The following is a 24,558-nucleotide window of genomic DNA, read 5'->3' as shown; positions in this document are numbered from 1 at the left end:
AGAATTACAATAAAGAATGTTACACTCTGTATCCTGCTTTTAAACTAATAATTTAAGTGGCAAAAAAAAAAAAAAGACCCAAAACCAAAACCCACCCCAAATCCATCAGGATCCAATGAACTAGGACACAAAGGGAAGAGCAGTGCCAATAAGACGAAGGAACGCAGAAGTGATGGCCTGGAGCCAAGTGTCCTTTCCAACGTCCTTGTCCATAAACATCTGAAATTCTCCAACACGGAGTCTACATTTCTATGATCCAACACACTTGTAAATTTTCTTTGGAACCAGTTTGGAAATTAACAGCATGTCTGCTCTTTCTCTTTCCTGCGTCCGCCCCCTAATGATTTCACCATCCTTTCCTCCTAATTGTCACTTGGCTCAGTGCTATTCACTCCACACAGTGTCCTTCGCATGACTTTCTATTTCCCTGGCTCTTTTTTTGCCTGTTTTGATTTCCATACAGCACCACTCCCACGGCATGAACTTCTGAGGTGCAAAAGCTAATTACTTAAAGGAGCTAAGAATTCCAGAAGGCAGAAATGTTCCTACTTTTATATTCTCAACCCTTCTCCTATGTCATTGGGTAGAAGATCGAGTCTAACATTTCCTCCATCTCTCCTGTGTTTTTCCACTAAATATCCCTCACGGACCTACTGTGTGTCCAGTGCTGCGCTAGCCCCAGAGCAAGGAAGACAAAGTCCTTGCCTACAGAGCCAAAATTCTGGGAAAATAAAAGCAATGGCACATCCACCTGCAAAATTCATCACTTGAGTTTGACGCTGACAGGGCTGGAAGGGAAGCAGGTGGTGCAAGGAGAGCGAGCACATTGCAGAGAAGCTGCCTGTTTGGGACCTGCTGGGGCTCCTCGAGGTCATCAGCACAAGCTAAGCCTAAAGCAGCAGCAGCATTAACCACTGTGGACAGGAAGACCAAAAACCAAAAACCTGCCAGGATGGAGGGAACTCAAGTGCTGCAGGCCCTTGACAGGGCGTCCCACTGCATTCCTTAATTAAAAAGATCTATTTCAGATGGTGGATGTTAGAGTGAGAACTTACAGATAAGCAAAATAGAAGGCTAGAATGATCCATGTGGTTACGGATTAGAGCTGGAGACAGCAGTATGAACTCACATTTACCCTAATATAGAGATGGTCATATATAGATACATTGATAGATATGTGTATCTCTCCTTGCTCTGTCAGCTGAGGGGGTCTAGCAGCAATGAGCCCACCTAGCACCCAGATCTTGGTTTCTGATACCATGCTCTAATAAAAGGAAGCAGAGCTACCTGGAGAAGTAGCTGATTCTAGGGCTGGGGCAGAAAATATACAAGATGATCCTGGGGTATCTTTAGAGCCAGAAAGTAAGAAAATGCACAAGGAAAGAAAAACCCACAAATTGATGGAGGCACACAGAAGACCCACAGGAGTCGACTGAAAGACCTCCCAATGGCCAAAGCTGGAAGAATTTGAGCAACAGAATGAAGCAGTATTGGGTCACAATCCAAAGTATAAAGTAAATGCTGAAAACAAATACAAGCTAAGGTATATAAATAAATGATTGAATAAAAAAGCATATGGGGAACAGACAAATCCCCCATGCAGAAGAATTCCAAATAATTATGTGAGGCGGGGGCTGTAACTTCACAGGGAAGAAACCAGTAAGCCCTCCCTTAGCTAGGTGATCAAGGCCAACATCAACAGTGACGAGACATGTTGACAGCATGTACCCTTGACATGAAGTGCTGAGACTGGAACTTGACCTCTGTGGTCTTTTTAAATACCCTTCTCTAATAAGAGGAACCCCAGTTTCTTGGAGAAATGGCTGATTCTAGCACTGGGATGGGAAAAATACAAGATGAGCCTAAAGCATCTTATAATGCCAGAGACTAAGGAGGTATTTAAAAATGCAAACAAAACCCCAAATAAACCCACATTGATGGGGTCATGTGAAAAGCACACAGCCAACTGAAAGAGCTCCCAGTGGCCAGAGCCGGAACAAGCTGAGCTATAAGATAATATTGACAGTATGTACCCTTGACATGATGTGATTAAAATGCAACTTTACCCCTGTGATCTTCTCCCAAACCCACAACCACATTCTACTCATGAGAAAAATCTCAGAAAGTCCCAATAGAGGGGCATGTTATAACATACCTAACCAGTACTCCTCAAAACTGTCAAGATCATCAAAAACAAAGAAAATCTGAGAACCTGTCACAGCCAAGGGGAACCTATGGAGACAAGACAACTAAATGTAATGTGGTACCCAGAACAGGATCTGGGAACAGAAAAAGGACACTGGTAAAAACCAAGGACATCTGAATAAAGAACAGACTTTAGTTTGCATTGATTCATTAATTGTAACACAGGTACCATACTCATGTGGGGTGTTAATAATACGGAAACTGGGTGTGGGGTATGTGGGAACTTTCTAGTAGCTTCTCAGTTTTTCTGTCAAGCTAAAACTGTTCTAAAAATAAAGTCTATTGTTAAAAAGAAATCTCTTTCAAAAGTTCCCGAGGCGATCATCCTTCTCGAGTCACCCTGTCGGGTATAACGCAGACTTATTCTCTGGCCCGGGTTCAATTTTTCACTCGCTTTCTGTATTCTTCTTTATTGTCCACACCAGAGGTCACAAGCTGGAGCATTTGGCCATATGTGGCCCTAAAGGCAAGTCTGGTCTGGCCTGCACAGAGCTTGTGTCTTAAATTGAGACCTGTTAAAATCCAAAGGTTTCTGGCCTCTCTGAAAATTTGGCAAACTGCGCTAGATCCCATGATGGCAGCAGTGGCATTGAAAGGCCACTTTCCGCAGGGCCAACCCTCCCCTGTTCACCATGGTTCCCCACCATTCCCGTCACAGCCCCAAATCTCAGTCTACAGGTCAGTCACCATTCCTGACCAGCTTGTGCTGTCACAGGAGACAGTCTTCTCTCCAAAGCAGGAGGCTCAGAAACAAAGCAAACGGGCCGTGTATGTCAAGTGTGGAAATCAGTAAACAGAAACCTCATTAAAATGGAGTTGGGAGGCCAAACAGGGACACTCTGACACCGTACCTTGACAGCAGAGCCCAACAGAAAGAAGAAAGACTTCCTCTTCTTGACCAGCAAGAAGCTCAGCCAATGAGAGACTGTCACAACTCAGCCACTGAGAAGCCACAGCATATGGAACTCTCAGTTCTTCCAATGGACTCTTCGTTTACAATAACCCCCCAACTTCCTTTTCCCCTCTATAAAGATTTTCTCCTCCCCTTGCTGCTCCAGACTTGCACGGGGCTCCCCATGGTTGCAGACCCCAAGCTGCAATTCTTTGAAGATCCCAAATAAACTCACTTTTGCTGGAGAAATAACTGGCTGTTTAAGGACAACACAAGAAAACAGGGAGGCAAGACTGTTGTATGTATGGAAATGAGGAACATTCCAGTATATTTAATATGCAAAGTATGTGTATAAAACACACCATTAGAAATAATAAGAACTGTGAGAAATATATGGGAAAGGAACATAATTAAAAATCTTAATAAATGAAAATAAACCAGGTTAAAGTTTTAGTCCTTTAAGTTTTAATACAAATAAAGTCATACTACTTACACACGGCCAGCTTCACTTAATTGTTACTTGCTCGAAGGCATATGAAGGTGTGAATCCTGGACTGTCTGGGAGGAGCTAGCCTCGGCTCTGCTTATTACAAAGTGAGAGTAATCAAGACAATGTGGCATCAGTGTAAAGATAGGCAGATAAATGGAAAAGATTAGAGAGCTCAGAAGTAGTTCTTCCCACAAATGGCTGGTTGATCTTTTTTACTAAGATGCCAAGGCAATTCAATGGGAGAAAGGATAGTCTTTTTAACACATAGTGCTGGAACAAATGGACATCTATGTTAAAAAAAAAGAAAGAAAGAGAAAGAACTTTGATCCGTATACCTCACAATACTCATAAAAATTAACTCAAAATAGAATCATGGACCTAGACACAAAAACTAGTTATAAAATCTGTAGAAGAAAATATAGAAGAAAGTCTTTGAGGTCTTAGGGTAGGCAAAGATTCCTTACATAGGACCTTAAAACATGAACCCTAAAAAATTTCACAAATTGGACTTAAAATTAAAATTTTCTACTCTCCAAAGGATACTGTTAAAAAATTTTAAAGCAACTCACAGACTGGGAGAAAATATCTCAATACATATATCTTACAAAAGACAAATTCAGAATACACAGAATTCTTACAGCTCAATAAAAAAGGCTAAAGTATGATTGGCATTAACCATGCTGGACAATTAAAATATGGCCAAAAGATTTGAACAGACGTTTCATCAAAGAAAAATGAATGAGCAATTAGAACTTGCAAAGATGTTCTATATCATCAGTGATTATGGAAATCAAAACCACAATAAGATACCTTCACATCCCTTTAGAATGGCTAAAATTGAAAGACTGACAATACTAAGTGTTGATGAAGATGTGGAGTAATTAGGTCTCATACATCCCTGGTGGGAGTACAAAATGGTACAACCACCTTGGAAAACAATTTGGCAGTTTCTTGTAAAGTTAAAAAATATACTTATCATATGACCAAGCAATTTTCTAGGTATTTACCCAAGAGAAACAAAAGCATAGGTACACACAAAAACTTGTAGGTGAATGTCCACAGCAGCTTTACTCTGGAAATAGCCCTAATGTGAACCATCTTGGGAACAGATTAAACAAACAGTGATCTATCCACACAACTGATTACTACTCAGCCATACAGAGTAATGAACTATTGATATTCACGACAGCATGAATGAATCTCAAAAACATAATGCTGAGCGAAAGAAACAAAGGGCTACATATTGTATTAGTCCCTCATGTGAAATTCTAGAATAGATCAACAAATCGGTAGAGACAGAAAGCAAAGTAGAGGCCACGGGTGGTGAACACCAACTGCAGATGTTTATAAGGTGATAATTACGAGGCTGCAAGTGTTTGCCAAAACGCAGCAAACTCTACACTTAAAACAAGACATTTTATTATAGGTAAGTTATGCCTCAATACATCTGATTTAAGATAAAAACAAAATATTAGGAGGTTTCAATACGATCTCGTGAGTTAAAGCCCTAGAAATATTAACACCCCAGTAGCAATACATACAACCTAACACTCAGATTTGGTTTGCAAATACCATTCTCCATTAAAAGGAATCAGAGCTCCTTGGAGAAGTGGCTGATTCCAGGGCTGGCCAGGGAAAGTATAAGATGAGTCTAGAATTTTTTGTGCCAAAAAAGCAAAGACATGCTCATAGATAAACAAGGACACGTGCAAGAAAGACAGAAGCTGGTCTGAAGCGTTGCGGCCAATCTCTGAACAATTTGAGCATCAAAAAGAATGACACTCATAGATCAAAACACACTGGGGAGAAAGGGAGCCCCAAGCCTGTGGTTATAGATGGGGGGGGGGGGAGGTGTGAGAGGGAAGCTGTTCTTTAGGAAGAAGGCCAGCTGGCAAATGTAGAAGAAATGATCCAGTAAGGAAATCACCATTTGGTCTCCCCGGTGCAATAATGAATTGAAGCAAGAATCACTACCGGATGCTGGAACTCTTGGGTAAACATTGCTGGGAAACAAGATATTCACAGTCTCAGAGTATCAATCTATGGGTTACTTATTAATTACACACTGTCTCAGAGTATCAATCTATGGGTCATTAGTTACACACCATCTCAGAGTATCAACCTATGGGTTTCCTAGTAATTACAAAAGAAAAATGTGCCTTTACAATGGAGAACTTGGCGGTCACTACCTTGATCAAGTGGTCAAGCTTGGCCTCACCATCCGTAAGATGACCTGACAATATGTGCCACCTCACTGGACGCAGGAGAGGAAGACATAATCATCTACCTGGTGTCCTTGCTAAGGAGGTTTGGCCTGAAGGTATTTATGCGGAAACAGATGACTCATGGAGACTAAAGAGCCAAATGCAATTTGTGTGTCTGTGAGTGAGTGCATGCATGCGTGTGTGTGTGTGTGTGTGTGTGTGTACTTATCCTAGCCAAATTTACAAACTATTTAAACTTCTATTTTCCTCCAGGCTTCTAGGAAAGTAGCACTGTTGCAGAAAAGAACTCCTGCCTAAGAGCATAATGCTACTGTGACAATATTGGACACAGACAAGAGAAAAGGGTTACTACTTGGAGGTCCCCCTACCCTACACGAGCCCATCCTCTCTCCTGCCATCAGTGTTAAAACACACGCCTTCTGGAAAATTCAAATAAGCCCCATCTATTTTACTATCCCTTGTACAGTTCTATATACTTTAGTAAAATTCGATGTTTACTGAAATTATGAACATAATTAACAATTGCCAATACCACATTCATCTTCATTTGGATATCAAAAAGGAAAACTTTACATAAAATCAAATGTGTAGTTAGGTTTGCAGAAAACTTCTGCAAATTAGCTTGTTAACACATTCTAACATATTAAGCTGTTGCTGCCCTTTAAAATGTGCCCCTTTTGCTATACATTCCCCAAAATGTCTCAGGAGAGCAGAGGGCATATTAACTCACCTCTGTGGCAGCGTGTCCAGCACGTAAAAGGAAGGGTGTCCAAGTGTACAGTTCACTTGGCGTGGGCATCTGGAGCTCTAACCAACGCACAATGGCTGGTCTCGTTAGTCCACTGGCCTTTCCATGCAATAGGCAGACTTACATACCAAGAAGTAATCCAGACTTCAGTAAAGTTGCAAACCAATACCACTGACGTGAAAGCATTAAAAAAAATGAATATGGTCTCAGAATATGTCTTCTGGTGCTCTGTGTGTGTGTGTGTGTGTGTGTGCATATGTGAGTGTGGGTGTGTGCATGTGTGAGTGTGGGTGTGTGCAGAGGGGGGATGCTGAGGAGTCAGGCCCAGGGGCTGGGGGCACTGGTCCTCTCCATGCAAGATTCACATTTACTGGACCTAATGCACAAGAAGTTGGGAACTTTTAATTTTGGTGGAGTCTTTGACTAAATAGTCTCTTGGAGTAGCAGGATGGGAGTTTTAATTTTTTTTCACCTATTAATAAATCACTAGAGTACTATGGTGATCAATACAGCAAAGCATCTCATGGTAAATTCTAATTTCCCAAATAAATAGAGCATTATGAGAATTCCAACTTGAAAATAAAAGCTCCACAGTCAGAAGCAGTGGATTAGATTTATTGCTCAGGGCAATAAAAATACATCTTTAAATCATGGTACAGCATGGAAAGGTAGAAAAAAATCTATTCCATAATGGCACTTATATACATTTAAAATACTGCACACAAAACATGATACATTTCACAAGGAGACACAGAAACGAAATAATCTGCAGCATGCATGCTAGAATAGATGCCTGACAGTAAGAACAAAGGCAACAAGAAGGGAGGGAGCTTGCATGCGACGATGTCGATGGTAGGTTAGGATGGGGAAGCACGATCAACTCCACCTCTGTACCTGAAATCTGAGAGAAAGAAAAACACTTTTCAGGCTCTCCTGATGGGAAATATACTCAGAATATGTGACAAATGAATAAAAGAGGAACAGGGAGGGAACCCTCTAAGATTATAGAAGTAATTAAACACTCTCAGAAAATACTAAAAAGGAAGAATTTGATAGAACTTTCCTGGGCAGTAAGTAGACTCTTTGTAGCCTCAGCAAATGGTTACTTTACAAAGTTATCATGACCAACCTTTACTTGGTTTACCTTCCCCTCAAAAGATGCAGGGGGTACTTGAAAGAAAACCTAATTCAGGAAAGTCCAATTCATAAAAAATACAGAGGCTGTTTACTCAGTATAAGATTCACAGCAGGAATTATTTAAATAAGGCTTTGTTTACAGGTTATTCTCCCAAGTTCTTACCTTGGGAGAAGAGCATAAGAAAAGCAAAAAGGATTAAAAAAATGAGAACCAACTATATGCTATTTACAACAGACACACCTTAAATATAAGAACAGAGACAGGATAAAGTAAAAGGATGGAAAGAGATACACCAGACAGTCAGCATAGGAAAGCTACTGTGGTTACAGTAACATCAGACAAAGTAGCTTTCAAGACAAAGAGATCACCAGAGGTGCTGAGGGACATCTCAAAACAATAAAAGGTCAATTCATCAAGACAAAACAACAAATCTACAGGTGAATGCACCAAATAACATAGCTTCAAAATACATGAAGCAAAAAGTAGATAAATGTAAAAGGAGAAAGACTAATTCACAAGCACAGTCAGAAATTTTAACACAGCTCTCTTTGTACAAGATAGAGCAAGCACGCCAAATATCAGTACAGATTTAGGGAGTTTAAGCAGCACCCCACTAATTGATATGTACAGAACTCTAAACCTAACAACTGCAGAATAAACATTCTTTTTAGGTACACGTGGAACATGCACCAAAACTGGCCGTATGCTGGAACATAAAGCAAATCTCAATACATTTCAACCAGTGAAACTAGATTATGTATTCAGACTGCAAAGAATTAAACTAGAAATCAGAACCACAGATAATTTAAAAAGCCATAAGTGTTCACAAATTAAGCAACATACTTTGAATTACTTAGTAAAATTATACAAAAAGATACGAAAAAATAAATCAACAGAAATTAGAAAATATTTTGAAGTGAACTTTGAAAACACAGCGTCAACATTTATGGGATGCAGCTCAAACAGTGTGTTTAGCTTTCAGCATATATCAGAAAAAAGAAAAGTAGAAAAATCAAGGAGCTAAGTTTTTATCTCAATAAACCAAAAAAAGAAGAGAAAATTAAATCAAAAACAAAGAAGGCAGGCAATAAAAGAGCAAAATAAAACAAAAAAATAAATGAATTAGAGACAAAGCAAGTGAAAAGCTGGATCTGTGAGCCTGACCCCAGCACTCAAATCTCAACTCCACCACTAGTTAGCTGTGTGGTCTTGGGCAAGTTAGCAAGACTCTCTGTGCTGTTCCCACATATGGAAATGGGTATAGTAACACTACGGTACCATAGGGTTGTTTTGAGGATTGAATGAGGTAACACAGGTACATAAATAAACGCAGTATCAGTGTCTGCTGCCATCACTGCCACCACCATCACCATCACCACGTATTGCTCAGGGCAGAGATTCTCCGACCGTGGCTTAGACCATGGGACCTGTCACCAGGCAAACCCTGTCTCAGATGAGTAAGAAACAAGACACCTATCTTTCCAGGAAAAACTACACCATGTAAACGCTACACACTCAGGCCTGGAATAAGGGATGCTCTTCCTTCTGTGTTTCAGGATTTAGAAGTTTAGTCTCTCATGCATGTGGGATCATGAACATGAACAAAAGCCAAGTCATTTAAAATCATGCCTGGAAATGTCTCACCAGAGACCACCGTCCTAGGAACACAACCAGAAAACGGAGAATTACTTTATTTGTGTGTCCTTGTGAAATGCATAACACTTTGTGTGCAGTATTTTAAATGTACATAAATGGCCTTGTGGAACAGATTCCTCCCCCCTCCCATTTTTCTATGCTGTACCATATTTTTAAGATCTATTTATGTTGCTCTGTGTAGCCAAAGTTTCCCTCAGTCCTGGATTTTTTAGTTCTATTGGTAGTATATGATGATATTTTTCAGATATGGGAGAGAGACCAAAACCGAATTAATAAAACCTAACAGGTAGCATCAAAAAGAAAATAATTAACAATAAACCTAAGGAAGCAAAATATGTGTACACTGAAAACTATAAAACATTGCTGAAAGAAGTTAAGGAAGACACCAATAAGTGGAATGGCATTCCATGTTCATGGATTTAAACATTTAATACGGTCAGAATGAAACACTATCCAAAGCAATCTGCAAATTTAATGCAACCCCTATCAAAATCCCAATGACGTCTTTTGCAGAAAGTGAAAAAAGTCCATCCTAAAATTCATATGAAATCTCAAGGGACCGCAGACAGCCCAAACAATCTTAAAAAAGAACCAAGTTGGAGGACTCACACTTCCTCACTCTAAAACTTACTGCAAAGCAACAGGAATCAAAACAGTGTGGTGTTGGCATAAAGACAAACATACAGGCCAATGAATAGGACAGAGAGCCCAGAAATAAACCCTCATGTACATAGTCAAATGATTTTCAACAACGTGCCAAGACCATCTAATGGGGAAAGGACAGTCTTTTCAACAAATGGTGCTGGGAAAATAGGACATCCATATGCAAAAGAATGAAGTTGAAACCTCACCTAATACTATGTACAAAAATTAATTCAAAATGGACCCACCTTAATTACTAAACATAAGAGCTAATTATGCAACTATTAAAAGGGGAAAAGTTTCGTGACATTGAATTTGGCAACATTTCCTTGGATACGACATCAAAACCAGAAGGAACAAGAAAAAAATAATTGAACTTCATCAAAATTACAAACTTTAGGGCATCAGAGGACACTATCAACAGAATAAAAAGGCAGCCCTCAGAATGGGAGAAAATATTTGCAAATCACATATCTGATTCATGATTAATATCCAGAATATATGAAGAACTCTTAAAACTCAACAAAAACAAATAACTCAATTTGAAAATGGGCAAAGGACATGAATAGACATTTCTACAAAAATATATACAAATGACCAACAGGTACATGAAAAGATGCTCAACATCACTAATCATTAGGGAAATGCAAATCAAAACCACAATAAGATACCACTTCACACTATTATCAAAACCAGAAAATAACGAGTGTTGGAGAGGATGTGGCACAACTGAAACCCTTGTGCTCCATTGGTGGGAATATAAAACGGTACAGCCACTGTGGAAAACAGTATGGTGGTTACCCCCCAAATTAAACATAGAACTACCCCATGACCCAGCAACTCCACTTCTGTATATACCCACATATAAGAATTGAAAGCATAAACTCAACAGATATTTCTACACCCACGTTCACAACGTTCAGCAGCATTCACAACAGCCAAACCGTGGAAACAATCCAAGTATCCTTCACCAGGTGAAAGGTAAAATGTGGAATATACATACAATGGAATATTATTCAGCCTTAAAAAGAAAGAAATTTTAATACATGCTACCATGTAGCTAAACCTTGAAGACATTATGACAAGATCCAACATCCATTTATGATAAAAACTCTCAATAAAATGGGGACAGAAGGAAAGTACCTCAACATAATAAGGCCACATATGAAAAACCCACAGCCAACATCATACTCAATGGGGAAAAACTGAAAGCCATCCCTCTGAAAACAGGAACAAGACAAGGGTGCCCACTCTCACCACTCTTATTTAACATAGTACTGGAGGTTTTGGCCAGAGAAATTAGGCAGGAAAAAGAAATATATGGAATCCAAATACGCAATCAAGAAGTGAAACTCTCACTGTCTGCAGATGACATGATGTTATATATAGAAAACCCTAAAAAATCCATCAGAAAGCTTCTAGAAGTAATCAACAACTAGAGCAAAGTTGCAGGGTACAAAGTCAACTTACAAAAATCAGTTGCATTTCTGTACTCTAACAACCAGCTAACAGAAAGAGAACTCAATAATACAATCCCTTGGGGCCGGCCCAGTGGCACAGCGGTTAAGCGCGCATGTCCCACTTCGGCAGCCTGGGGTTTGCCAGTTTGGATCCCGGGTGCGGACATGACACCTCTTGGCAAGCCACGCTGTGGTAGGCCTCCCACTTATAAAGTAGAAGAAGATGGGCACGGATGTTAGCTCAGGGCCAGTCTTCCTCAGAAAAAAGAGGAGGATTGGCAGCAGTTAACTCAGGGCTAATCTTCATCAAAAAAAAAAATAATAATAAAGAATACAATCCTATTTATAATCTCAACAAAAAGAATAAAATATCTAGGAATAAATCTAACCAAGGAGGTGAAAGACCTATACAATGAAAACTGTAAGACATTATTGAAAGAAGTCGATGATGACATACAGAAATGGAAAAATATTCTATGCACATGGATTGGAAGAATAAATGTAGTTAAAATGTCCCTACTACCTAAAGCAATCTACAGACTCAACGCAATCCCAATCAGAATCCCAATGACATTCTTCATGGAAACAGAACAAAGAATCTTAAAATTCATATGGGGCAACCAAAGACCCTGAATAGCCAGAGCAATCCTGAGGAAAAAAGAACGAAGCTTGAGGCATCACAATCCCCGACTTCAAAATATACTACAAAGCTATAGTAATCAAAACAGCACAGTACCGATACAAAAACAGGCACACAGATCAATGGAACAGAACTGAAAGCCCAGAAATAAAACCACACACTTACTGAGAGCTAATCTTCAACAAAGGAGCTAAGAACATAAAATGGAGAAAGGAAAGTCTCTTTAATAAATGGTGTTGGGAAAACTGGACAGCCTCCTACAAAAGAATGAAAGTAGACCATTATCTTTCACCATACACAAAAATTAACTCAAAATGGATCAATGACTTGAAGGTAAGACATGAAACCACAAAGCTCCTAAAAGAAAATAGAGGCAGTAGACTCTTTGGCATCAGTTTTAGAATACCATGTCTACTTGGACAAGGGAAACAAAAGAAAAGATAAACAAGTGGAATTTCATCAGACTAAAGAGCTTCTGCAAGGCAAAGGAACCTATGAACAAAATGAAAAGACAACCCACCAACTGGGAGAAAAATATTTGCAAATCATATATCTGACAAGGGGCTAATCTCCAAAACATATAAAGAACTCACATAACTCAACAACAAAAAGACAAACAACCCAATCAAAAAATGGGCAAAGGATCTGAACAGACATTTTTCCAAAGAAGATATACAGATGGCCAATAGGCACATGAAATGATGTTCAACATCACTAATCATCAGGGAATGCAAATCAAAACTACACTGAGATATCACTTTACACTCATTAGAATGGCTATAATCACCAAGACAAAAAATAACAAATGTTGGAGAGGATGTGGAGAAAAGGGAACCCTCATCCACTGCTGGTGGGAATGCAAACTGGTACAGCCACTATGGAAAACAGTATGGAGATTTCTCAAAAAATTAAAAATAGAAATACCATACCACCTAGCTACCCCACTACCAGGTATTTATCTAAAGAACTTGAAATCAACAATCCAAAGAGACTTATGCATCCCCTGTTCATTGCAGCATTATTTACAATAGCTGAGATGTGGAAGGAACCCAAGTACCCATCGACCAATGATTGGATAAAGAAGATGTGGAATATATACACAATGGAATACTACTCAGCCATAAAAAGACAAAATTGTCCCATTTGCAACAACATGGATGGACCTTGAGGGTGTTATGTTAAGTGAAATAAGCCAGACAGAAAAAGACAAATACTGCATGATTTCACTCATATGAGGAAGATAAACCAACACGTGGACAAAGAGAACAGTTTAGTGGTTACCAGAGGGGAAGGGGGTTGGGGGGTGGGCATAAGGGGAAAGGGGCACATATATATGGTGACTGAGAAATAATAATGTACAACTGAACTTTCACAATGTTATAAACTATTATGACCTCAATAAAATTAAAAAGAAAATTATCAGGCATGTGCAATGGATTATCTTAGTTCATATCTGTAAATTGGAAATCTATTCTAAACCTACTTACTTATCACCTACCTACCTATCTATCTATCTGTGGGCAGATACAACAATTTTATGTTTTGGGAGAGATTTTGAAAACCATGCAAAACTTAAATTTCACATTTCAACAGCACCATAAATCAAATATACAATAATGTGTTAACTTGTACAGACTGAGCAAATATTCCATCAGAGTCCAAAATATTTGAATAGACACATCTGAGCATTATTGAATCTGGTAACAAAAAAAGCTCTAAATACCACCTGGAATAGTTAATAAATAAGACCGCTCACTTTGGGTGTTCTATTTTACTTTTGTAGTATGCCTTAAAGCAATTACTATTCCATTACTGTTCACACAAGAGAAAACTTACCAGCTTGTAATTTAGAGGCAAGTGGAGCAGACAGAAGAAAATGGAGCCGCCCCAGAGGGTCTCCAAGAAGCAGCGGACAACAGTCTAAATGTGAAAAGACACACAGCCACTGCACCAAACCACAACCCGGCCGTCTCCAGGTCTGTTCACGAGAAAGACTAATCAGAGGAAAGTAGCTGGAGGGCAAAGAATGATGGAAAAAGACAACAGGAAGGGGCAGAAGGGAGAACGTCTTTTAAACCCAAACTAGTTATTTCTGGTCCATTAAAATATCAAAATCCCAAATGAAAACCGCTTGTCTCCAAAGAAAATTCTGTAAAAATTAGTCATAACTCAAGTACTGTACACCCAGGGAGAGTAAAAACATCTGTAGCTCTAACATCGACAGCCTCAGAAAATGGGCTGTAGTTTTCTATATACATTTTTACAGAATTCTCACATTTTATCAGACCTATGGCATGACTATTAATATGCTTTTAGATGGAGAGAAATAAAATACAAGGGGCACATTTCAGGTCAAATAGTCTCTTTGTACTATACCTAAGAGAATCTTCTAGGTTTCTTTGCTTTGAAAAGACAATCACCCTACAGAAGCACCTGCATCTCTTGTCTCCTTGCAGGAAACACACACAGACTTCACGACCCAGGGAGAGAAGTGCCAAGCATTGTAGATTTGAGTTCCCTTTGGATTGTGGCTCCAATAAGCTGCATGTAAAGGGGGAGCATATAAATGATATAAGCGCTTCAGAAAAGGAGCCAGAGAATTAACCCTCGTCCCCTCCACCTGCCCAGAGCACAGACAGCTCAACAGCACCAACCACAAAACCCAGACACAGGGCCTCTTTAGTCCACTCCTTGCCAGAGACATCGTGGAGATGCAGTCTCATTAACCGAGTGGGCCCCTTAAGTGTCTCAGAGTCGGCCTGTCTTCCAGTCTTACCTCATTAAAGTTTTTTTCTTCTTCCTTGAAAAGTGCTACTTTTTAACCTTTCAATTCAATTGATTTCCTAGGTGAAAGCAACTTCGCCGGAAAGGCACCAGCTTTACACTCAGGAAAGCTTGGAAGGTTTTCTAACAAAGAACGGAAACCTGATCAATAGTGTTATTGAAAATATGACTAGTTACAGACTCGCATTTATCTGCAGTTGTGGCTTTTCCTAAAGCAGTTTAAATCCTCTGCAAATAAGCTTTTCCGGAGAGCTGGATCGATAGGGTGCACTGGCAGGCAGGCTCACCCGTGTGCCACAGGGCAAGACCTCACCCAGGCCGCAGGAAGAGCAGGAGGAGCCCTGGAGATCCTGAGCCTGAACCCCGCCCACCTCCTTCTCAAAGGCAGGGTCTGCAGGTGCCACCCCCATCGACCTCCATTTGCAGGAGGATGTGGCTCTGAAGCAGGACTGTTCAACGCAAATATTTCTCTCTGGTGGCACAGCTCGGGTGAAACGGGAGGCTGAAAATTAGTCAGCTGTATGGGAGAAGAAAGCGCCATTCCGGTTACCAGGGAGGGATAACTGAACACGGACCGCCTGTTGCACCTCTAATTTAATTTGGAGACCTTTCATCTTTACCTTCCTTCCTATGCCGCCAGTGCTCAGGGAGCTAATTTGTACCTGGTTCATTTTCCTCTTTTATCTCATCTACTTAACATCAACCATGGAAATCAGATGCACTACGATCAAAAGATGAAGCCTGACTTGGGACATTTGTGTGTGTGTTTGAGGAAGATTGGCCCTCAGCTAACATCTGTGCCAGTCTTCCTCTGTTTTATTTGTGGGACACTGCCACAGCATGGCTTGATGAGCAGTGTGTAGCTCTGTGCCCAGGATCCAAAGCCAGGAACCCCAGCTGCCAAAGCGGAATCTTTGAACTTAACCACTATGCCCCCGGCCGGCCCCAGGACATTCTTTCCTTAAGTACTGCAAATTACTTAAGAACTAATTTGTGTGTGTGCACAATGCAAAGAGACCTATGCCTCGGCCCTACAGCATCTTCCCTTCCCCCAGGAGCTGCAGTTTTCAGATGGTTTTTCTGGTCCTATCTTTTCTCCAAGAGAGCAATGTCTGGACTGTAATCCACATGGAATCATCAATCCTAGACTGGGTGTAGGGTAGACCATCCCATCAATGCACAAGACTAAGAATGCATAAATTCCACTATCTGACGTTTTAGAGAGTTCAATACTGCTTTCTATGAAAACACTGCTTGCTAAGGAAAAGAATGTGTTGTAAAAAATGGAATGTATCAACGTGTATGCTGGTGACAGACGCCTACTCTGTCAAAAACACTCATGTGGGGAGGAGGAATGGTGGTGGAGAAAGGGACTAGTCATGAAATTACTGTCTGGGAAGAACCTCTAGGAACTACAGAATTTAAATTCCAAGTGTACCATGCATATTATGATTTTCAAAAATTCCTTCTGCTCTGCATTTTGTACACTCCGCATGCCTCTCTAAAGACTTGCAGATGCTCTTAATTTCAGTCTACTTTAGTGTCTTCAAAGTTTTGCAAGTTTTTCCCTTCCTAGTTTCCTTTTGGCCAATAGTATTTCTTCTCACCCTCTCTTCTTTCTTTCATCTTCTTTCTTTTTCTTTTTCCCCCTATGGACCAATGAAAAAACCTGGCCGAGTGGTTAAAGTTCCACACGCTGGCTTCGGCACCTGTGTTTGCCCGTTGGGATGCTGGGCATGGACCTACTCCACTCGGCAGACATGCTGTGGAGACGACCCACATAAAAGTAGAGGAAGGTTGGCACAGATGTTAGCTCAGGGCAAATCTTCCTCACCGAAAAAAAAGAAAAAGAAAAAAACCTACTGGATGCTTCTCTTGCTGCTTAATATCCACTACCGCCAAGCGTTCCTTTCAGTTTGGGAAGCACTGAAGACAGACACTGTTCTGACCGTTTCACTGCCCGCAGTGCCCGCTCCCCCACGCCTCTAACACAGCACCCCAACAGGCTGGCGGCGGGGAACGCACTGAAACCAGGCCCCCTCACGGCCCACGCCGCTGAAAGGTTAGCTAACAACGACGTCATTACTTCACTCTCACGGAAGCACATTTTCACAGGTAAGGCAGCTTCCAAGCTGCAGAAGAAACAAACTTTGAGGTTTAAAATTATGGTGTACTGAAACGCAAAGCTCCTTCCTTCAGAATACAAACCACATCTTTCGGGTGAAGAGCACATAAGCAGGATCAAAATAAAAGCCCAACTTAAATAAACCAGAGGACGTCTCTAATCTTGACACCTATAATCTCTAATAACAAAGACCATACCACACAACGTCAAGCTTACTCATTTCTTCTGAGAAAACAGGGAAGGAAAGCCCCATAGGGTGAAAGGATGAAGAAGGAAAGATGGAGAGCAATTACTGGTCCTTTTACACACAAAGAAGGAGGCGGTGAATGCGTACGAAGGGGCGACTGCCCTTAAGAAATGGATTTTTAAAAGCCACGTAGGAAGGAAAATTAAACTGTTAGAGTACAGAGAACCTCTGCCCTCAGTTAAGAAAGCCACATGGATATTCGGATGCAAGTGTGCGGCCTATATGATTACTAGACGCACAGGCCGCCCACTTTACTGGGGGGCGGGGTCTTGGAGGCAGGAGGCCCGGGAATTTGGGGTAGAGGAAGGCGACCGTCGCACGGGATGTGAGAAATCCAACACTTTTTTAAAGATCTACTTGTGTACGAGGAAGAAGAAAACTGACAAAACCATGCAACCCAGTCTCGTTTGCAGGAAACACAGACCGCAAAATACCAGCCTCAAGAAACACCACCGGCCCCCATCTCCGCCGGTCTGGGCACGCGCGCCCCGAGGGAGGAGCGCGCCTCAGCGGCCGGGCCGCCGGTAAGCACCGGGGCGAGCGCCCGGGGCAGGAGAGGCCCGGGAGAGGTCCGGAAAAGGAACCGGCAGTCCGGGGGATGCCTCGGGCTGCGAAGAGACACACCCACCGGGCCGCACAGCCCAACTCATTTGCCAGAGGGTTTCCTTGCACAAGAGGTCATCTTCGGAGTCAGAAAGGGCCTTTGCGGGGTGGGGGAAGAGGGAGGGAAGACCCCTAGGAAGTCAGTGTTGTCACTACTACCCATTTCCGTGCCAGGGGGCTGGACGAGGGAAAGGTCTCTGGGCTGATTCTGAGTCACCACCTGCATCTTCCTCCCCATGCGGCTCTGGACTCAGTCACACCTGTGCAGGGGCCCCCGCTCTCCCGAGCTCGCCTGGCCGCCGCCCCTCCGCCTCTGGGCTCCACCCTCACAGTCGCTCCTCACCCTGCGCTGTCCCTCGGCCCGACCTCGGGGCCCGGGGGCAGCACAGCCTCGGCCAGCCTCACTCCCTTGGGTCACAGGGGTCCTCTCGCCCGCCCTCCATCCCCGGGGCAGCGGGGGCTACGGGAGCCCCGAGGAGCTCCTCCCGGCGTCCCGGCGAGGCCCCTCCCGCCCCGCGGCGGGCGGCGCTACCTCCTGGAAGAGCTCCAGACTGTAGGTGTTGTCGTCGTCGGCGAAGAAGAGCACGCCGGGCTGCGCGCGCTGGTGCCGGTGCCGCTGGCGCAGCCAGGCCAGGCCGGCGTTGCGCTGCTCCGTGGCGCGCGGCAGCCCGGGCCGCTTGTAGCGCCGCGGCGTGGGCACGTGCAGGTGCGTGCAGGGCAGCCCGGCGCGCGCCACGAAGCGGCTCACCAGCTCGCTGCGCGCCGCCGCGTCCTCCACCAGGATCCAGTGCAGCTGCGCCACCTGGCGAAAGGTGTTGGCCAGGCGCGTCAGCTCTGCCTTCTGCACCGGGCGGCTGTAGGTGGGCGTGATGGCATAGATGGTGGGCAGGGGCGGCGCGCGCGGCGGCCCGGACTCGTTGCGCCGCTCGGAGCCGCGCCCTGGGCCGCCCCTGCGGAGCGGGGGTCGGGCGCCCCCGCGGCCCCCAGCGTAGGGAGAGAAGTAGAGGCGCGGGGTGAGCGGGAGCGCGGGCCTGCGCGTGTCCACGTCGAGCATGATGATGACGATCAGGATCCAGGGCAGCAGGATGAAGAAGCGGCTGAACAGCACGGACTTCATGGCGCGATCCCCGCCGGTTTCTCGGACGTCCTAGGAGGAGCGAGCCGGGGACCCAGCTTGCAGCTTGGACGGCGGCGCCCGCACTCAGAAAGCGGCGGCCGGCGCGCTCTCCATGGGGTCGGGGTCGGGGCGCTGCCGGGCCGGGCCCCGGGCTCGGGGGCTCCGCGCAGGTGCCGAGGAGCGGGGGCCACGGGGCGGGTCGGCGGCAAGCGGACTCGGTGCAGCGCGCGCTGCGGGCCCGGAGTGGAGCCGACCCCAGGAAGGCGGAGATGCCCGCGCTCTTCCCGAGGACTGCGAGCCGGTGCGGGTCCCGCGGCGCTGCGGGCGCTGTGCTCAGCCGTGGGCCCCGATGCGCTCTTTGGGGCACCTTCGAGGGCAGGAGGCAGGCGCCCAGGGCTCCTTGGTCACGTCCCAGCGGGGGCGGTGAGTCCCGGGAGGGGACCCCGGGGCGCTGGTGCCAGCTCTGAGCGCGCGCCGCAGCCAAGCCTGCGCTCCGTCCTGCTCCTCTCAGAGCCGCTCCCGCTCCGGCAGCGATCCCAAAGCCGGGAAGAAAGAAGGAGCGAGGGGCGGGGGCGCTGCAGACTCCAGCGTGCTCCCAGCCCCCCCCCCCGCCCCCCCCCCCGAGGGAGACCGCGGCGCGGCTGCGGGCGGGAGGGGAAAGGAAGGGGCCGCACGGCCGGGGAGGCGGGCAGGGGGCCCCGCGGGGAGGCGCGACCTCCGGGAGGGGGTGCTCGTCCGCTGAGGTCCGCGCGCGCAGCTTTCTCAAATGCTGCCCAGTCTTTGGAGATCCGCCAGGAAAGCTCATGCCCGGGCGGAAAACTCGGGAGCCTGGGGTTCGGGTGCGAGGAGGTGGGAGGGGCCGGGACCCCCCTCGGGAGCCCGGCGCGGGGTGGGCCGAGCGGCGGCCGCAGAGCGGGGTCCCCGAAAGGTCCAAGTCGGTGGAGCCGGGGACGAGAGGCCGCGCTCGGGGCTCGGCCTGCGAGATGCGCATGAGGAGAACTCGCTCCGTGCGATTGCTGCCCGGCTGCAGTGTGACCATTGGGGAAATTCCTGCAACTCCAGCCGAGCACATTTAACTTATTTTTCTCAGTAATTTGGAGGCACAGCCCCTCGGAGTCCGCGCCATCGGCATTATTCCGTCTGACCCTCCCAACGACCCTTTCTAGGAGGCCTGGCAGGTGGCATCACTTTCATTTTCTGGACGAGGAAGCCGAGGCTCAGAGTTTAAAGTGAGTTCCTCGAGGTCAGTGGCAAGCGGCCAAGTGGACACAGGACGCGGGTCCCCGCGCGGCGGGGGAATCACTCGGACACGGCTGGAGCTGCGCTCCCGGGGCGTGCGCACGGCTCACAGCGTCCGAGGACAGCGTCCGCCAGGCACTAGCACACGGCTGGCGCCCAGTGCGGACTCTTCTATGGGGCGCCCCTGCCGCCAGGCCCCGGGGTCTGTAAAGCACGCGGAGGAGGCAGGGGCCGCGCGCACGCTCGGTCCCGGGAGGCGCGGGCAGAGCCGCGGGAAAGCCTCCCCCCAGCCGGCGGCAGTGGTTTCCGAGCCCGTTTCCTGGGCTGGCTGTCCTGCTCAGGCTTGCCTTCTGAGGGCGGGCGATGGCGAGCTAGGGGCTGGGGGTGCCCTCGGCCGTTCCGACCCCGAGCCCCCCCACCCCCGTCCCCCGTTGGTCGGTCTGTGAAGGTCCCTGCCTTCCCGCCGAGTCTGAAAGCTGAGAGAGACGTGTGTAGATGTGATGCGCCGCCCCCCCCTCGGCGGGGCCAGCCGTGGGTCCCCACCTCCCTGGGTCACCCAGAACGCACACTTCAAACGCGGCAGGTTAGCGCATCCCCACCGCAGGAAACGGCGAACCCGTGCCACGCGCTGCTGTTCTCGGCCAGCCTGGTGGGCCTCGACCCTCTCACAGCCTCGGGCAAACGTGCGCCCGTCCGGCCGGGGCTGCGCCCGCGGACATCGCAGTGGGCGTCTTGCGGGAGGGAGGTCAGCGCAGGCTTTTCTTAAATCCTAGAAAGCGCCACACACGCCCGCCCGGCCCGAGGAGATCACTGAAGGCCCCTAAGTCCTCTTGGAGTTTTTGATGTGCGTAGTTGGAGAGCGGAGCCCTGTGGGTTAGCTGGGTAAATCCCAGGTGGTTACCAAATTGTATTAAAAAGCATCGCCTCAGGGCGCCCTGGTGGCGCAGCGGTTAAGTGCGCACGTTCCACTTCTCGGTGGACCAGGTTGCTGGTTCGGATCCCCGGTGCGGACATGGCGCCTCTTGGCTAAGCCATGCTGTGGCAGGCGTCCCACATATAAAGTGGAGGAAGATGGGCATGGAAGTTCGCTCAGGGCCAGTCTTCCTCAGCAAAAAATAGGAGGATTGGCAGTAGTTAGCTCAGGGCTAATCTTCCTCAAAAAAATAAAAAATAAAAAGCATTGCCTCGTTAGTAGGGAACTCTTGGTTATTCTCACTTTACCATAAAACCTATTTCTTAATTGCTTCTTCTCCAGCAACCGGGGCTATTGAGTGATGACACACTTTCAAAATCAATCATATTTTGGGATTTGAGATATTAACGGGTGCCCAGAATTCACACGTGTCGTATAACACAACACTTAGGCAGCACCTCCGCATCAAGGAGGTCATGTCATCGTTTCCGTTATCCTTGGTCAGCCTTTGCCTCCAGGTTTACCTCAATCAGCCTTCTGTTGGGGGCATCGTGGTTCTCCGAGGCAGGCAGACCTGGGTTTGAATCCCATCCAGGCTGCTTCAGCAACGTTAGAAAGTCGGTGAGCCTGTCAAAGCATCCGTCTCCTCGTCTAGAAAATGGAGTTAGTAGTACATACTCCCTGGGAATGTTGTAAGGATCAAATAGGATAAGTTAGGTAAGGTATTTTGCAGAGGAGCTGGCATTATGCAGGCAGTCAATAAATGTTATTTACATACAGATAACACTTCCTCAAAATAAGATCTTAACCCAGGAGGTCTTGCAGGATCGTCATCACACAGGAACATAAAATAAAATCCGTTCTAGACAGGACTGACAACCCTCTAAATAAGGCCCCACCTGTCGGGGAGGCATTAGTGTGTGTGGTAAAGTCTTCTCAATTTGGGGTAGGGAGAGGAAGAAAGAGGAAATCAATTTACGCCCAATACAAGGTGCAGCTTGTCTCGCAATAAGGATGACATGTTTCCAAGTGACATTTATTTCAAAGACTGGATATGCCATATTGTTTCACATTCATTAACTCAAAAATGTGACCCACATCTTTTATGATCAAATCTGAGTAAAGATATAGAGATACAAAAATTACTAAGAATGTCCACTTGAAGCAGCAAACTCGGGTAAGTCACTTTTGTGTGTGTGTGTGTGTGTGTGTGTGTGTGTGTATGCATGCATGTGTGTGTGTGAGGAAGGATGTCCCTGAGCTGACATCTGTGCCAATCTTCCTCTGTTCTGTATGTGGGTCAGCACCACAGCATGGCTGGATGAGCTGTGTGCAGGTTCACGCTCGGGATCCCAACCCATGAACCCCGGGCCCCGGAAGCCTGGAGCAGGAACCTAACTGTGCCATCAACCAGCCCCAGGGCAAATCACTTTTACATGCAAAAATACATCATAGTTATAAAATATTTAGAGAGTTTATCAGGCACTGGGATAGAAACACCTTCTTTAAATGGAAGCTTGGAGAAAATGTGACTCGTATGAATCATAATCACTGGGTAGCCACAGTACTTTTCCATATAGTTTATCATTCTTACATAGAACAATTTAAACTTGACCTGTGGTTGATAATGAAGGTTGGTGTCAGTCACTGGAGAAATTAAAATGATTAGCCAGCTTCAGAGCTTCTCTACATCCTCTCAGTGTTTGTTTTCATTTAATCTCTCTAATCATTTGTGTAACGAGATGAGCATGGCTTCATCTGTGCTAGTGAAGCCTTAGATTGCTGGCATCAGCCACTGCATTTCAGCATTCAGTTGTTCTCAGATAAACAAAGGTAAAAACATCTCATCTGCAGAATTAACAAAAAGGTATCATCTAATCACTAAATGTTTGCTTTTGCCTTGGTGAGTGATATGCAGCTGTACCTTCTGCAGCACGATTAGGGCACCATATAGAACTGACCCCATTTGACAGTGGAGCCTGGGGCTCTGCGAGTGCGACTCAGGCAACTTTGAAATGCGAATCTGGGGATATCTTGGTATTCTTGACGAGAGAGAGCAAGAAAAAGATCTATGCACAAGTATTTGTAAATATGTGATGATATTATGTGCATACAAGTCAGGTTGAAAAGAGAATCACAACTAATTCATGTGCAAGTAATAACATGAAGGTATTGATAATCAATACCCACACACATGTGAACATAAGTATTTTCTTTTGAAATAGCAGACACAATTATGTGAAAGAGTGGTGTCAAAATAAATCATTCTGATAGCCCCAAATTCCAGGAATACGTGACAGTTTCATTGATGACTGTCAGAAAAATGATACCTGAATCATGAATTAAAGGGCTCATTTCGTTTATTTTATTTTCATGCATCTGGATCCTCTACAGATATCACTTTTGGCTTAGAATTGTTCTAAGTTATAATGCTTCCTTAAAATTTTAGACATTTGCAGCTATTATGTACAAAATGTGACATTAGCTGTAGTTTGTTCGGTAAAATCCTACTTTTATAGGGTGGGTTGGAATCAAGGTTATTCAATAAAAGCAGTTTTCTAGAAAAGTAGAAGTTGGCAATTTATCCTAACAATTTTATTGAAAAATAGTTCTATTCGGTTTGAATAATAGCTGAAGATAAAACATGCCAGTGTTCCTCCTTTTGCCTTTATTAATGAATTAGGATGCACAAAACCCAATAAAACATGCATAAAGGCATACGAGCATACTTTATAGTTTTTTTTCCTCTATCTTAAAAATTGACATTTACATTAAAATGGTAATTTGTGAGAAATAGGATTTTACTGTAAAATCACATGACCTAGCATTTACAGTTGTTAGGAGATGAAAGCATTTTAAAGACTGTGAAGGAGTTGATACATAAAGTAGAGGAGATTGGCCGTGAGTTCATAATTGTTGAAGCTGGGAGATTACACACGAGGGTTCCTTGTATTATTGGGCCTCTTTTTCAAAATTTCCATAATAAAAAGTTAAAATACATAAAATAGGCTATTATGTACTACAGTTTGTTTACCAAGATAAGTCTGGTGTCACCACCAGAAGCTGAGGTGGTAGATTGTTCCTTATCCTGTTGAATCAGACTCTTGGTCCTGAAAATAGGTCAGTTCAGTTAAGCAGTTATGTCCTATTTCGGGAGGCAGTGGTGTAATGGAAGTGACGGGGGCATCTAAATTAGGCCTTTATATAGTATGAGTAACAGGTATTTAATGGGGGGCATTTATATGGAAATAAAAGAAAAACAAAGGTTAATGATTAGCACAAAGTGTAAACTCAGTTTTTGAGTCCAGAGGCCAGTCAGTCAAGAAGATGTTTAAATCTTGAGATGGTGGATTGAGGACAGGCAGTGAAAATCCCATGAAACTTTTCTGTGTTGGTTTGTAGTTTGAATGTCTCTGGTCATGGCATCAGGTGTT

The 24,558-nt window shown here is 44.8% G+C and overlaps 1 protein-coding gene across 5 annotated transcripts in view; it reads right to left on the bottom strand.

Annotated features, from left to right (window-relative positions):
- The window catches only part of B3GAT2 (beta-1,3-glucuronyltransferase 2), a 53,440-nt gene extending 34,334 nt beyond the window's left edge, over positions 1–19,106 (bottom strand). For all 5 annotated transcript variants that reach the window (XR_011504909.1, XR_006532092.2, XM_014845845.3 and 2 more), the window contains exon 1: positions 18,388–19,106. Coding sequence is in view for 3 of the 5 variants with exons in the window: in XM_014845845.3 (XP_014701331.3) it covers positions 18,388–18,972 (585 nt within the window). In the remaining 2 variants the exon portion in view is untranslated. The remainder of the gene's footprint in view (positions 1–18,387) is intronic.
- Positions 19,107–24,558: the final 5,452 nt, after the last annotated feature.

The sequence above is a fragment of the Equus asinus genome, chromosome 8 (assembly GCF_041296235.1).
Source record: "Equus asinus isolate D_3611 breed Donkey chromosome 8, EquAss-T2T_v2, whole genome shotgun sequence".
Classification (NCBI taxonomy): Eukaryota; Metazoa; Chordata; class Mammalia; order Perissodactyla; family Equidae; genus Equus; species Equus asinus.
This window is presented reverse-complemented; position numbering and strand designations above follow the sequence as displayed.